Source organism: Varanus komodoensis, unplaced genomic scaffold (genome assembly GCF_004798865.1).
Source record: "Varanus komodoensis strain SLA01 unplaced genomic scaffold, ASM479886v1 scaffold1, whole genome shotgun sequence".
Classification (NCBI taxonomy): Eukaryota; Metazoa; Chordata; class Lepidosauria; order Squamata; family Varanidae; genus Varanus; species Varanus komodoensis.
Genome location: NW_025335268.1, coordinates 132,036,083 through 132,052,292, shown reverse-complemented (window position 1 = coordinate 132,052,292; position 16,210 = coordinate 132,036,083). Strand labels below are relative to the sequence as shown.

At 40.3% G+C, this 16,210-nt stretch overlaps 1 protein-coding gene across 3 annotated transcripts in view; it reads left to right on the top strand.

The window, feature by feature from the left end:
* PLXNA2 (plexin A2) overlaps positions 1-16,210 on the top strand; it is a 451,621-nt gene that overhangs the window by 420,814 nt on the left and 14,597 nt on the right. For 2 of the 3 annotated variants that reach the window (XM_044446913.1, XM_044446912.1), the window contains 3 exons: positions 3,914-4,013; positions 7,957-8,147; positions 9,878-10,047. In XM_044446913.1, coding sequence (XP_044302848.1) covers positions 3,914-4,013; positions 7,957-8,147; positions 9,878-10,047 — 461 coding nt within the window. Of the gene's footprint in view, positions 1-3,913; positions 4,014-7,956; positions 8,148-9,877; positions 10,048-16,210 lie in introns of those variants that run through there. The other variant, XM_044446919.1, reaches the window with a different exon arrangement.

Genomic DNA, 16,210 nt, shown 5'->3' with positions numbered 1-16,210 from the left:
TCCTGCCATGCCAGCATCATGTAAGAGTTTAAAAGCCTGGTTCTTGCTCTTTGACCATGCAGTAGGAACCTTTGTGTGAAAACATGTGTGATATATGCATGTATTCAATAGCAGTTGCCTAGGGCAGGCATCTCAGAGATTCTAGTATTTTGCTGTGCTCTTTGTTTGTCCTTTACATTAATCAGACTGTTGCCTCAGCTGACAGTAATAGCTGTTTCCATTGCATGAGTATGAAAAATAAATAATTTGCTGCCAAATGTGCACAGCCCTTTCTTACTATATGCAAGCTCATTCAGCAGCCCAACCTGAAATCCCACGAGCCACAAAGAGAAGCTGCCCTTTTTTGCCACAAGAATTTTATCAAAGCAATACTTTACCAGAAACGAAGCACAATTTTGTTTCTTCTTTTGAAATTCAGAGATAGCATTCTTTTCAGCTATCAAAATTACAGAAGATTGAAGAATGGGCAGTGCAGTGAATGCAGATGTAGTCTAATCAGGCAATCAGTGGGTGTCTTCAATTTGTTCATCAGTGATGAATTGAGGACAATTCATTTTAGTGTAATTAATTGAGTGTTCTTAACCACTTACAACTGACAAATATTGTGGAAAGGGGATGCTATTCCATTGAACACCAGGTGCACATTCTGAAAGTCCTCTTGGACCATGTGCTGCTTCTGGAATCTCAGATGGTAACTGTGGCCACAAGGGTCTTTTATCAGTCTAAGCTGGTTTGCCAGCTGTGACTACTTTTGGAAAATGAACACTGTGATATGTGGCTTGGTAACCTCTACACCAGTCTGTTGCTGCAACATTCTATATGTGTATCGACCTTTTAAAAAGTAGTTAGGCTCACCTTACAGGTGGGTGTGAGTCAGTGGAGCACATCTTTCTGATACTGAAAGACCTATCATGATTCCCAAATAGTTTGGGAGTTTTAACTTTGAAAGCACAAAACAGCCTTGATCTAGATGGCCTTAGGTAGCATTTCCTGCCATATGAGACACATGCAAGGCCAAGAGAACTTGCAAAATAATAACAACAACAATAGTGCCATTAAAATGTAAGCAAAATTTCAATACGGCAAAAGTCACAACAATATAAAAAGTAGCATAAAACAGTCCTCAGAATTAAACCTGTACTTAAGTGCTCAGGAAAAGAAATTTAGTATGGCTGTGAATCTTGTTTCTAAGAACTAGGCTGATGTTAGCATCTGGAATCCTTAGGAAGAAACTTGGGCTCTTTTCTGTTGCTTTTAACTTTTTTGATGCTCTGATTCTAAGCAGCTGCCAGAGTCATTTTCCTCCAGTGCCCCAGATGTTTAATTTTTCTGAGGCATTTCAGGAGAAAAGTCTCCATAAACCCCAATACAACTGCCTCAGAAATAGAACAACCTTTGCTTGCCACTAAGAAGCCAGAAGCAAAGGATTAGAGAGTTCCAGAGCTTTGGTGCCATGGTGGAAAAGTCTCTGTCCTATATGATTTCCAACCATGCCCAAACAGCAAGGGAAGCTGATATAGGTCCACCAAAGAATGGAAGGAGGCAGTGTTCTGGGTTAATACTACCCTAAACAAGAGAAGGGGTGAAAAGACTGAGATGTTAGCAAATGGGAGAGAGACATGCAGGATCTTTCCAGTAATTATAGTATACAAATAGGCAATATTCCAAGATCCTAACTGTGTAAAAGGAACAGAATAATGCTAAGAATGACAGAATACATTGCTTCAGCATTATATGCCTTACTGATGAGTATGGAGATATGTGAGGCAAAATAGTGGGTAATAAAGTCACTGAATGACATTTGCACCAGGATTGTAATGCTGACTCACCAGCCTGTCAGATACATTCACCCCAAAGCATCTTACCCCACTATTGTTGCCATTGTATCTCAGATGTCTTCAGTTTCTTCAAAACTGTTTATATGTTGATTTTTTTCGGCAGTACATATCCCAGTGTATGCTGAAATTGTTGGCACCCATCTTGGGCAGAATTAGTGGCTTCAGCAGGCTGGTGGGCTGGGAGGGAATAGTGCTGCAAGAGAAAGCATCTTGTTTGACTTCAACAAACAGTAGTGACTTTGAAGAGTGGCTTTCTCTCCTCCCTTGTGTTCTCTCTCGTGGCCTCTGCCCACCCCCTGCCCCAGAATAGATATGTGTCTATTCGAAAGTAAAGCACATTATCTGCAATGATTCTTCCTCAAAATAAATTGCATTGTTTTCATGGTGCTTCCTCTGAGAAAGTCAGCACAGGAGGGCTGCACTTGCTTTTGGGTAGAGTACTGATCCTGCTCCCTTCGCCCCTCTAGAAGGTGGGAAAACAGCAGTGAATGGCACCACAGCCTTCCTTTTTTTCTCTTCCCATGTCCTTCTCCATGATGTTTTAGGAGGGAGCAGAGAAACTGTCATTTTTCCTCTTTTTGAAAAATCTGCCTACTTGTGCATAGCTCATGGATTAATTCCCACAAATCCCCCCCCCCCATTCTCTTTCTCTCTCACACACACACACTTTTTAAGGGCCTTTTCCTTGCACCCATCTGCCTTCCAGCTCTTTCTCCTTCTCCCACAATTGAATTTGTATGTGATCCAAATTGATGTATTCAGAATAGCAAAAGTTGTGTTGCATTCATTAGTGTGTACCTCAGTAGTGGTCAGTCTTTGTTTCGTAAATACTGTGCCTATGCTCCCTGAAAAAGGGAAGGTGCTGTAGTGTGGATTCCTCTGCAAGTCATTTAATACTGATCACAGTAGAAAGAGGGCTTGTGCTAAGGAAAACTACAAGGTCACAGTAGAAATATTATAGATTCAAGCTGCATGAAGATTCAGTAAAGTGGAGAAAAAATCCTAAACAACAGGGTTGTTGTTAGTATTTTTAACCTTGAGTGCATATTCATACCACTTTCTGTATGACTTCCTCTGATAGATAAACTTGGGATGCATACCCCTTTCAAGAAAATTAATGATCTGATCTGTAACATTTAAAGCTCTAAGTCTGTGCCTAGAGTTACTAATTTTAAGGAAGACACTTCCCAACATGACATGCCTTTTTAAGCACTTGAATAGATAAGGCCCAAAGATGGAGCAGCTTCAATATGATCAAGTCCAGCAAAGGGTGATAGGAAACAGTGAGCCTCCATCCAAAGTCAAATACAACTCGGGGGGCATTTCCAGCAAGAAGAGCTTGCCATTTCAATTCCCACAACCATTCTGCACTAGGAGACTGTTAATACAAATCTCAGATGTAAAGGTCTGCTAATGAAGATAAGTTAAATTTTTGTGACTCTCATATTTATAGGGAGGGTAAAATGAAACACTGCCACTAAAACCTGCTATAACAAAATCTCGTTAGTGTTAATGTTCATTTATAGTTTGACTTTCCCAGATTTAACCACCACCACCCCTTTTTTGGTGCAGTTTTGTGATACTGGCCATTTAAGATCTCGAAAGATGATTTTATGACTTGTTCTGCTATTAATCAAACTTTTAAAGTTCATAAAAATAGTTAAAATAAAAAATGGTTTAATAGGAATGTTTTATGGTCCATAACATTATTATAGCTGTTTTATTCCCAGTGTGTTATTGCTTTAATTGGGTTGCTACAATTCTTGGGAATCTCCATTTTTATTGGATCAAGTGTAATCCTAAATCAAAATGACCAAGAATGCCTTCAATATGTCTTTTCATTTCTCAGTCCTTTTCTTCAGGGATAGAACAGGCCAATAGGGAAATATACACTTTATTTTCCTTAGTCTTCTGGAACCGCATGCCATTCCATATGCTTCTGCCAAGACTGGAGTGTAAGATTTATATCTTCCAATGTTTTTAGCTAGCTGTACTCTTTTAATACCTTGTAGTACAGAATTTCCTTACAATGCTCCATTTGCTTGCTTATCTTCTTTGCCCTTTTCTTCCACCAGGTGTCAGATCGCTCTGTAGTAGCCCTTGTTCCCAAGCAGACCTCTTCCTACAACATCCCCGCCTCTGCTAGCATATCACGGACCTCAATTAGTAGATATGGTAAGAACTAAAGTCATATGATGACAAACTAAAGGGTCTAATTCCTTGATTCTCCATATTAGTAGCCTAACCTTGTCATCTTGGCCTATGTCAGGTGGCTAGCAAGCTTCTTGGAAGTCTTATCCCTGGCACTTAGTAAATGCATTCTTTTAAAAAAAATTAATATATAGTTTCACTAACACAGAACACAGTCCAAAGTGGGTAGCTTTAGTGCACACATGGAGAACCTCACATACAGAGATTGCCCCCTTGTCTGTGGGATGAGAATTTCCATAGCAATCACTTATGCAGGTAGTAGCTACTAAGAAGAGAGCCTTTCTGGTTTTGCACCTTGATTGTGAAATGAGCTTTCCAGAGAGGTTCACCTGATACCAACATTGCCCTCTTTCTGGCATCAGGTGACAATCTTGCTCTTTTCATAGACATTTTCATCTTTCTGTTAAAACATTTTACAGCTATCATCCTGTTTTAATCTGTGCATTGGCACTAGATTTTACTTTGCTTTTTCCTTCCATTTCAAACTATAGCTTTAAACTTATAAAGTGTATCTTATGTTGTATTTTATTATTTTAGTCGTTGTGACCCTCCCAGGAAGTTTTGGCTGTTGGTTGGTTTAGAAAATAAACACACCAGAACCACTGGCTTGGACAATTACTCCTTAACAGTCACAGTTGGAGAGCTAATATGTAGTATGCAGCTCCATTTTTTATGCAAAAAATAAAATAAAATAGCACAAGGGAGTCCCTCATATGATGTGCAGGAAAAAGGGCTTTAATTTTTTGCCCCCCTGGTGGTCCCAGTCTAGACGATGCAGCTTTTTTCTCTTGCAAATTGTATGTGCAGGCAGTGGCCAGTCAGAATCAGAACCACTATGGGCAAGAAACAATTGAAGACTCCCTACTCCCACACTAGTATCCCTGTCCATTTAAGGCTGCCCATGCTTCATTCTGAGTAGAGAAGAGGAACAGTTGTAGCTGTGCACTCTTTATTAAAGGTAATGTTTCATCTCATCCTGCTTTGCTATTGTGTAAGTTCCTTATTCAAAAACTTCTGCAAAGGATGCTGAATTCAAATATCCAGGAGTCTTAGATAAACCTTCCAAAATTCAAATACTAAGCCTACAAAACTAATTTGATGCAAATTCAGCTAAGCCATCAGGGGATTAACTTAAATGTTACGTTTAAAAAGATTTATATATTTATTCTTTGATTTGATTTGATTTGATTTGATTTGATTTGATTTTTTAGCCCACCCCTTAGTCACACAGCTCCCTGGGCAGGTTACAGACAATAAAATTATATGAAAGATGGTATAAAATGTTAAACACAATATTAAACTCTTAATCGTACAACAATAAAACACACCCATGCCACATCGTAACAGAACCAATGATCACATGAAAGGCATAGCCACACTCTGTATTAAAATATAACACTATTAAAACCAATCTAACAGTTAAAATAAAAAGGTCTTGACCCAGCACCAAAAAGAATACGAAGAGAGCACAAGGTGAACTTCTCTGGGGAGTTCATTCCAAAGTCGGAGTGCGACTCCCAAGAAGGCCCTTCTTGTAGCCACCCTCCTTACATGTGCACCAAATCCGTACACCTAAAATGTAATGAGTGAATAAGATACATTTGGGAAAAGATTGTACCTAATATTTGCTCATGTTGGTTTTGAGAATTTGGGTGTGGTGGTGCACAAGTTAGCTATTTGGGAGAGATAGATTGTTCTGAAAAAACATTCAATCAAGTGCTTAGATGGAAAAAAAATCCATCTAAGATGGAAAAAATTCCAACTCTCAATATTCCTCAACCAGCCATCTAAACATGCATAGGATTGTAGCTTCTATGGTGAGAACATTCCTCTTTTTTCAATCAAGTTTATGTTGTTCTTTATGCTGCTATTGGCTGGTGTTTCTTTTTTCTTTCAGTCTTAATTCCATCAGAGAACTCAACCAATCAGGGAACACATTAGGATATGATGCTACCACAATATCACACAGCCAGTCAAATTTGTCTACACACTGATGTCACTGATGATGAGTCACTTCAGAATTAGTGCTAAGTTAAAGCAGTAGATGAAGATTGTGAATTCCATTGCTTCCCCATCTCCCCACTCACCCCAGTAACATGCAGTTCTACTTAAAAGCACTTCATACCCTTTTGCTAAAGGGACATGCTGAGCCAGGGCTACTCAGGGAAACAGGAATCACAAACCCACTGCCAAGGCAACCAGAACGCTCCCTTGCATATTTAGACATACACGATGCACAACCAATATACATCTGGATACCAATGTCATTCCTTTGTACGCCTTATTTCAATGAAATATATATTAATGTCCATATAATGTTTTCCATGTGATCATTTATTTCCATTTTAATTTCACAAAAACTGCCTAGGATTAAAAATCATATATTTGAGAATTGGAATTTGTTTATATTTGGCAAAACATTGTATTGGCCCAAAGAATTATTGTACCTTATGTCTGATAATAAAACACCAGGGTGCTTTACTGATGCTTTAGAAAGACTAGATTTGAGCTCTTTCATTTTGTGAGAGTTCTAAGCACCATCCAGCTTTGTTTCCCTAATTCTCAAAACATTTCCATAAAGAACACAAATATGATTCTGTGCCAGTATAGCTTTGTTTGCAACTGAGTAGGAGATACCACCTTTGAAACCACTGTGGTGTAGTGGTTAAAAGCATGGGACTGGGACTCGGAGGATCTGGGTTCTAGTCCCCGCTCAGCCATGGAGCCAACTGGGTGACTTTGGGCCAGTCACAGACTCTCAGCCCAACCTACCTCACAGGGTTGTTGTTGTGGGGATAAGATGGAGAAGGAGATGTAAGCTGCCTTGAGCCCTTTGCAGGAAAAAGGCAGGATATAAATAGAAAAATAAATAGAAATAAACTTCTTCCAGGATAGGAGACCTACTTTAAAGAGAGAAAATAATTGTATCTGACAATATCAGTGTTGAACTGTTAAGTCAAAAGGAGCTTACATAAGAACATTTGCATGCAATGAATCTTCCAGTTGTCACTAATGCTGATATTGATATCTTTGATTGTGCAGATGGCATGCAAATGAGGGTGCCTATTTACCCTCTCTATTTGCATTATGTATCAGTGCAGAACTTGGCTTAAAAATAGAACGATTCAGTGCTCTAACCCCTTAATTACAGCCACAGGAATATTCATATTTATCTGAGTATTAATCAAGAATGAAGCTTAGGAAAATTTTCTAATGATTCACTCTTTTGCTACTAATTTATGGGGATCTCCTTAATTCTACTGTTACCCAAAATGGAAGAGTGACAAATTAAACAACCAGTATGAGCTGGTTACAGCAAAACAAGTGTTTGTTTAAGAATGAAGTTGAAGAAAGTTGAGTTTATATTTTTAAAAATGTGTCTAGACTAGCTTAACTTTACTCCAATAGGCCTTATTCCATTCTCTGGCAGATAACAGTTTAATAGTTTAAGCAGATGACAACCTTTTAAGAGGACATAGGACCTTTATCTTAAGCTTCTGCTGCATTTAGTAGCTTCAGTGGCCAAGATGACTACAGATCATAAGGGCTTATTTTCAGTTCTAGCTGGATAGTCACCTTTGATCACTCCTATGATCCAAGAATCATTTTGTCCATGAGGTCAATTGTAGTTGCACATAATACTGTTCACATCACACCCTCATGCATCATAAAGCATAGAAAATGCCTGAGGCATTTGGTGCCATTCCAAAAATTAGCTTGATCAGCTCACTGACTAGAAATTGTCTGAAAAAGATTGTGACTTAATAATGTGTTTACTTGGTCACTACTGCTTAAATAAGCTACTAAAGATGCCTCCACTGTTAGAGAGCGACAGACGAAGTGAGACAGATGTAGCCAAGCTTGTTTTCCATTTGTATATTACCAGCTTCTTTCTCTTCCTGTCCAGATTCCACATTTCGGTACACAGGCAGCCCAGACAGCCTCCGCTCCAGGGCACCCATGATTACCCCAGACCTAGAAAGTGGGGTGAAAGTTTGGCATTTGGTCAAGAATCATGACCATGGAGACCAGAAGGAAGGTGACCGGGGTAGTAAGATGGTGTCAGAGATCTACCTGACAAGGCTGCTAGCTACAAAGGTAATATCAGGGCTTTGATTTTGGATCTCTTTATCAACAGTGTAAGTTTTTGACATTCACCACAGGGGTCACAGTGAAAATTATTACTGTTCTATCTTTTTGCATACAAATACTACAAGTAGTAATTAAATGAAACAATTGTAAGACCATCCCACAAATGAGTTAATAACATAGACTGAATAATTAACAAATCAAAGCTAACCTTTCGAAATGAGCAACCACATAAGGAGGGAAACTAGCTACCTTATGTTACCCTTGCAATATGGGAATATGCTTTCTTCACCAAGCATAATGTGTGAACTCTGCCAAGGTCCACCTTTGCCTTCCCTGAAGTATCAGTACAAGGAAAGCAAATTCACAGTCTGCAAGTTGCTCAGGCTGCTTTGATTTAGCAACTGGGTTCATACCCACACGGAATTGTTGGGTAATGCCAACTTGGACAAATCTTCCCAGGGTTGTGGGCAACAAGCCACCCAGCAGCCCACAGGTTTTTATGTTGTACTCACAATGGGTTGATGTGTCATCCAGATCCAGGTGGGTACGTGGAAAAGGTTATTGACCCACTGAGAAAGTGCATAAATCCTGCTTACTGCTCTTGCCTAGTGACTTCTGGTCAACCACCATTACCAACCATCCCAAAAGTGCCCAAACAATGCTTGGAGACAGCTGGAATTGACTTTCTCCCCTCCTCCGTGAATTCATGTGCCATTTTGGGTTTGCCAAGCCAAGCGCCATTGCCAAATCTTTCCCCTTGCCTTTTTTTTCTGGCGATATTAAAACCCAGTCTGACAGTCATCTTTTATAATCTCAGTTTTGACAGCCAATGTCAACTCCTGCAAAGCACCCCAGAGAAGAGCCAAACTGTATTTTTCCCCTTTAACTTCTCTTGACAGATGTCAGAAGGCTGTCAATTCAAACCAAATGTGCAAGGGAATGGTGTGATTTAAACCCCTTTTGTGGCAGTATTCCCCATCTTTCCCCCTCAAGATAGTTGAACATTTTTCACTCTTTCCTGAGCTTCTACATGCTCAGAAGACTGTAGATATGCACCCAATTTTTCTTGTGAAAAGAAGTTTTGACAACTAATTGTCAAAACTCTGGGTTCCTTTAAAAAAGAACTTTTGACAGGGCAAAAGGTAGTTTTAAACTGGTATCTATATATTCCTTCTTGGTACCTGCTGCAACTTCACAACATGCATCAGCCAAGGTTTCAAATCCCCACACTTGTACAACGTTCACAGTTGTGCAAGTGTGGGTAAAGTGCATTTTTGTGCATGGGAAGAATGCTAACAGCCACTGACAGCCCCACCCCCATTCATGCATTTTGAAGGAGCTGTCAGTGGCTGCCAAAACAGAGATATCAAGCAGTTTTCATGATCTCGGGAGCAAAAAAAGGGTAAAGTGGGGGAGAAGCTACAGCAAAGCGAAAACAGCTCACAATAACAGCAAGGAGGGGAGAGCGCAGCCACTCCAGCCCTCCCTAGAACTTTCCTAGTTTATTCATGGGAGCACCAAGACAGAGGGAGGGCATCAACAACCCTCAGAAAGCCAGCTCATCTATCAGGGACACCATGGTTCGTTTTGCCAAGAGCCAGCCCACCACTGCTCATTGCCAGGGTGAGTTGGAATGATGGCAAAAGTATTCAGCCTCTAACAAAACTGTCCAGCACCTCTTCCTCTTGATAGTGTGTGGTCAGATGCCTTCACACTTTGGCTTCTCCTTCCATCAGGGTACACTGCAAAAATTTGTGGACGACTTGTTCGAGACGTTGTTCAGCACTGTGCACCGAGGCAGCGCTCTCCCATTGGCTATCAAATATATGTTTGATTTCCTGGATGAGCAGGCAGATAAGCATGGCATCCATGACACCGATGTGAGGCACACCTGGAAGAGCAACTGGTGAGAGGGGGCAAGGTTTCTGGGTATGGAGGAAGAGCTGAGCTGTGGAATGTGTACTGAAGGTCACAAAAGGGGTTGTGTAAGTAAAGTAGAGGCTTCCTAAGCTTATCATGGAACTACCTAGAATATGTTCCTCTTGCTTTCTGAAAGTGAACACATGAATGCATTTTGACTGCGCAGGAGGTACAAGTCGTCATTTTCTTAAAAAGGTGAATTGGCCTATCTTGTTGCATTCAGTGTACCTGGCAATTCTGAGTAAACATCTATTGCATCGAAATGGGTTGTTCAGTCTAACAATGCAACAGAACCACTCTCAATTAAGGGAATGGTGAATTCAGAAACTCTGTTTCTAATCAGTACACTAGAAGAAAGGTATTTTCTAAAAGCCTTTCAAGCTTTAAACAGCAACAAAAGTAAGCAAAACAAATGAAATAACCATCCTGGAAAGAGCTCTGCATTTACTCCCGAAAAATAAGGTGGATTTTATTGTGCTCAGTAGAGAGGCAGGCACTGCTTCTTTTATTGTTCAACTTTTTCTCTAATATTTTCTAGGTAGTCAGTTTTACAGTTTAGTACCATCTGCTTTTCTCAGATAGTAACACAAATTATGTCCGTGCCTTCTTGTGCAGAATTTTACTATGGCATGTTTAAAACTACTCTTTTTAATGTGAAGTGATCAGATTTATTTGAGAGCAGCCCCATAAGTGTCCACCATGTTTTCCTCTATCCTCACCAGTGCCTCCCCAAAGCAACAAAAAGGAATCTTGGAACTGTAGGGTACAATTCTACTTTTCTGGTCCCTCACAACTCACAATATTCAACCAATGCCAGAATCTGACTGAAGGGGAGACTGGCAGAGGTCTAAATTGACAGTTGCTTAGTCCATCTGCATCTGTAGTGTGACCATTTTGCTCAACATGGAAAATTGGAAACTAATAAATGGGCTCCAGGCTTTATAGTAATGAGAAGAGAATCCTAGTTCTGAGGCTGTCTGTGTGCTCTATAGGACACATTTTTTCTTCGGCCCAGCAGTTGGCCCAGCTTCATTGGATTGTTTTTCACCAATATTTAGTTCCTGACAGTGATAAAACATAACTCTTCAAAGAAAACACAAGATTTGCATTAGGTAGGTGTGGAATCATTTGACCTCAAAGTCCCTTGGTATATAACCATTTATTTTGCAGACAGAGACTTACAATTGATTCATGGCCCTCTCTCATTAATTTTTCCAGCCTTATTAATTATTCCATTACTTGATAGTGTTATCACATCTAGAGCTGATTCAGTGATACATTCTCAATCAGTAGAGCCAGAAATATAATCCATGTACTCTGAACTGCAGAGGCATCCAAAAGGCAGTGCTCTATTCCATCACTAAGAATTAATGACAGACCTCAGAAAAAGCTGAACAGGAAATACTCAAAGAAGCCACCAGGAGCACAAATGTTCAGAAATTTCATAAGTCTCACTTACTGGATGACATAAAATGAACCCACCTGAAGTTGCTCAGATAAGTTCAGACACTCCCCATAGCTGGACCCAGGACTGCCCAACTCTCCAACAAGAACATTCCTTTGGGGCTTTCTGCACTGGTCTTTTTGCAGGAAGCCCCAAAGGGCAGGGTGGAGTCTCCAAAATGCACTAGTTATAACAGCAAAACAAAGTCCAAATGGATCACTGTGGCTGAGCCTTAGTTGCAATATTACTTAATTTAAGCAACTGCACAAAATAGATTATTCAATTAGCTACTCTCCAATTTATTCAATTAGCTACTCTCCAATTTATTCATTTACTTGTAGAACTTCCGACATGGTCTTGTATAGGGGATAGGGCAGCTTCCAGGAACCCATGATTAGAACTGACAGGAGCAGCTGTTCATATTCCTCATTTTCAAAACAATTGCCACTGCTACATATTTCTCTTGGCTATTATTTTAGGATTAAAATTTCCTGGATTAGAAATTTACTACAGAATAAAAGCTCACACATACAGACAGTGCCAACCTGTGTGTATGTGTGTGTGTTTTCTTCAATCCCTTGTGGTTTGAAAAGCCTCTAATCATCCTGTCTGCCAAATCCAGATTCCCTGCTAAGGCTGTGGGGAGCTAAAAACAATTTAGCAGAAGCTTTAGAGGAATGAGTTATTAGGATAAAACGTTGGAATCCTGAATAAAATGACACTTCTTAAAGCTACCAAGTGGCGCCGATGAACAGAGATTTTTCCCCCTATGGCTGCCAGACCACATGGGCCTGTAGCACAGAGAGCTCCCAACTGCTGCTAATCTCTGCATGCAAGAGCCAGAAGAGAATCCTGAGAGGATAGACACTCCAGCCTCCTAAGTCAAACCAACATTTAACACTTCTCCTTTCAGCTGTGATCATGCAAACAGACAAAGCTGCCTTAGACTGCATGAGATCACTGGGCCACCTAGCTCAGCAAAAGCCTCCTCCAGCACTCCTATCCAAGATCCTTTGGGCTGAGGCCAGATGAGAGAACTGAATTTTATTCTTATTGAAATCAGCTGGAAATGACCTAAGATGTACCTAACTTGTTCCGTTGATTTGAATGGGCCTTAAGCTCAGTGGTTGAACCTAGGGATGAATGAATCTATTTCCTGTCCATATTACTTTTGCATGCTTTTACCCATAATTCCATTACTCTTGAACATGAATTTGCAGATCTTTTTAACTGTCAAAAAATGCACATTTAAATTTTTTTTACACACACACACACACACACGTGCACAGTTTGTTACATTTTAACAACTGAGAATTGCATTGCAGCATGCAGGAAATTACAGAATATACCTGAAAGACATGTTCCAATCCACATATTAATCCAAGAGGTGCAGTTAATTTGGAATGCAGATTTCTAAAATTATAAACAATTCTAGATAAACCTTTGTCCTTCTGCATTCAAAGTATGTATTTGCCATGTAGCTATGACCCCTTATAAGAACTCCAATTCTGCCACAGGTAGACTGTTAATTAAAAGAAATCAAGACTTTCATATTTTGTGTTTTGTCTTGGCTACAGTGAACATTTCTTTGGGATGTACTCCCTCATACCCAGCTTTTGGCATCTGTCAATGAAAATTGAAGTATCCACATTCCTCCCCACTAGCAGTACCAGCAGATTCCCCATGTGAGGAGGATCTTACCCTTTCAAAAGCTAAGAAAATATGAGCAGCCATACTGGAAGAGACCAGAATCCTATCTAGTCCAGCATAGCATTCACACATATTAGTCAACTAGAAACCCATGGGAAGCCCACAGCAAAGCATGGATCCAAAAGCCCTCTCCTGTTCCTGTACCCTAGCCACCTTAGCCAGATGTGGAGGGTAGTACTGAAGGTGATGTATAGCCATCATGAATGGTAGCTATAGTCTTGATGGTCTTGTCTCTTCTTTTAAAGCTGTTTAAGTTGATGGGCATCCCAGTATCTTTGTGTGTTGCCATTAGGTGAAATGGCATAGATGCCCAGATGAGTTTGCAAACAAAACTAATAGATTTAGAAAAAAGATACATTGTTAGTTGTATTAACTAATGTACTTTGTACTCATACATTGTAGCAAGCCTGTCAGCAAAAGTAACTTAGATGTCCCTAGATGTCCTGCCTTTGACAGGATCTGAGAATATGTTTTTGACAGAACCATTCATTCCCATGCCACACTCATAATATGGAAGAATAGCTCTGTTAACTGTGGAATTACACTCAGAGTTTAAAGAGAATCAACAACAGAATTCCATGGCTGTTCCAAACTGTTCAGGCTCTTCTGTGGTTCTCTGTGTGTGTTCAGTCTGTGGCTGCCATGACAATGTAGGAAAGATTTAAGTTTCATAACACACCTAAGATTGAGAATTTTTGCTCACGTTTGAAGGTCAATCAGGAGAAGTATTGAATGAAAGTGAGAAGAACTTTGGTAATTGGTTGGAAATTTCAAACTAGGGAAGTGGTTTTTGGGGGGAAAAAATCCAGGTGAGTTGAAATAGCAGAATAGAAATCTAGGTAGCACTGGGCATAGAAAGTAGTTCATCTGAAAAGAGAGTGGTTTAATTTCTTACTGAAGCAGAATGCCACAAAAGATACCAGGAAAGTGTGGCATTGTTAATCCTGCCAGACTAGAGTTATGAATCATAACTCTACCTTGAATACAGATGCCTAGGATTTAGAGGGAAGCTTCTTAACACTCTTTCCAGGACTATGGTCAATAAACGAACTTTCTCCTTGTTTTGTTTTGCTTGTTTGTCTTTTGGAATAGTAGTCCATGGCAAAGGAGCAAGAAAGCGGCTCTAAGTAGCCTGTCCCCTTGCAAGGTGCAAACTAACAGTGCAAGTCTGAGATGCATGGGCAATGCACAAGCTTCAGTTGACAAGTCATCCAGGAAAAAGAAACCTGTCTGTGGTCATTTTCTGACTAGTGCCAGTTTAAAAAAAAAAACAAGTAAGGCCCATTTGTACATCATGCTAGTCCCCTGTGGTAATATTGCCACAGTGGGTTGGTTGGGCCAAGCATGGCTTGTTTGCTCCTCCCGGCTCCTCATTCCCCTCCATCCTTCCAGCAGATTACTCAGCAAGACTGACTGGTGCCCACCTCCACTTAGGCTCACTGCAGCCTTTATGCCCTTTACTCTTTTTTTCTTTTAAAGATATTACAGTCTAGCTGTCTGCTACAATCCCCAATGAAACAGCCACTGACACCCCCTTCAGAATGGCCAAGTGGCACCTTGGAGTGAATATTTCATAATAAATGCAGACATTCATCATTTTATTGTAGCTTTGTATTTATCAGCATTGTAGTTGTAAATGCTTATTAACAGTATATTTTAGCAGTGATGTTTTAAGAAGCTGGCTGGGGCATGCTGAGAGTTGTAGACCTTTTTTAATCTAAACTTGCAGTTCGCCCAGACAGATGGCATTTTAGGTGGCACAGTGGTTTAAACTGCTGTGCTGGTTGATCAAAAGGTTGTAAGGCACCCCGAGGCTTCGGTGAATGGGATGGCATAGAAGCTTTCTAAATAGATAGATAGATAGATAGATAGATAGATAGATAGATAGATAGATAGATAGATAGCTGTGCTGGTTGATCAAAAGGTTGTAAGGCGCCCCAAGGCTTCGGCTAATGGGGTGGCATAGAAGCTTTCTAAATAAATAAATAGACAGACAGACAGACAGACAGAGGTCGCCGGTTCGAATCTGCACAATGGGGTGAGTTCCTGTTGCTCTGTCCCAGGTCCTGCCACCCTTGCAGTTCGAAAGCATGCAAATGCAAGTAGATAAAAAAGTACCACTTCAGTGGGAAGGTAACAGTGTTCCATGCACCTTGGTGTTTAGTCATGCCAGCCACATGACCACGGAGACTGTCTGCGGACAAACGCTGGCTCCCTCGGCTAGGAAATGGAGATGAGCACCGCCCCCCAGAGTCAGACATGACTGGAGATTAAGTCAAGGGGAAACCTTTACCTTTTTTATTTTATACATTTTAAAAAATTTAACAAAACAATCAAAACATAACAGTTAACTCACAGACTGGGAAGCACTAAGTGAAACAGTGGATCTTTAACAGATTTCTAAATCACACCAAGTGGACAGATGTTACATAAGGTATGGACACAACCACAGAGAAGGCTCACCTTAATGCTGCCTCCAGATGGCAATCTGCAGATCATGGTTCCATAAGCAAGGCCTCTTCCATTTATCTTAGCAACTTTAAAAGTTTACCTGTAGCTACAGGCCTATAGTACAGAAGGCAAGCCATCAATTTATCCATAGTAATGAATGGTACACACACAACGTTTTTAAGACTAGTTCTCGCCAAATAGTAATAATAATAATCTGGAAAAGTGCGCATTTTATTAAACTAAATTAAGAAGCACAATTGGGCACATTCTTCTTTGAACTCTCAATGAGAAACATGGCAGAATCCAACTCAGTAGCAGCAGGCGTCCAAGGTCCAAGGCAGGAGTTTTGCTCATCACAAGCTACTTGATCCTTTTAAAACTGTAATGCCAGAATTTGACATATGACCTTCCATGCTATTGGGCTGAGTGTCCTGCTGGAATGCATTATAACAGCAACTAAGTTACCGGAGCCCTGGAAAAACTACATATCTCTGTGTTCCTTGTGCTTCAGTCATTGCTGTAGCAGTATTCCAGATATCATGGA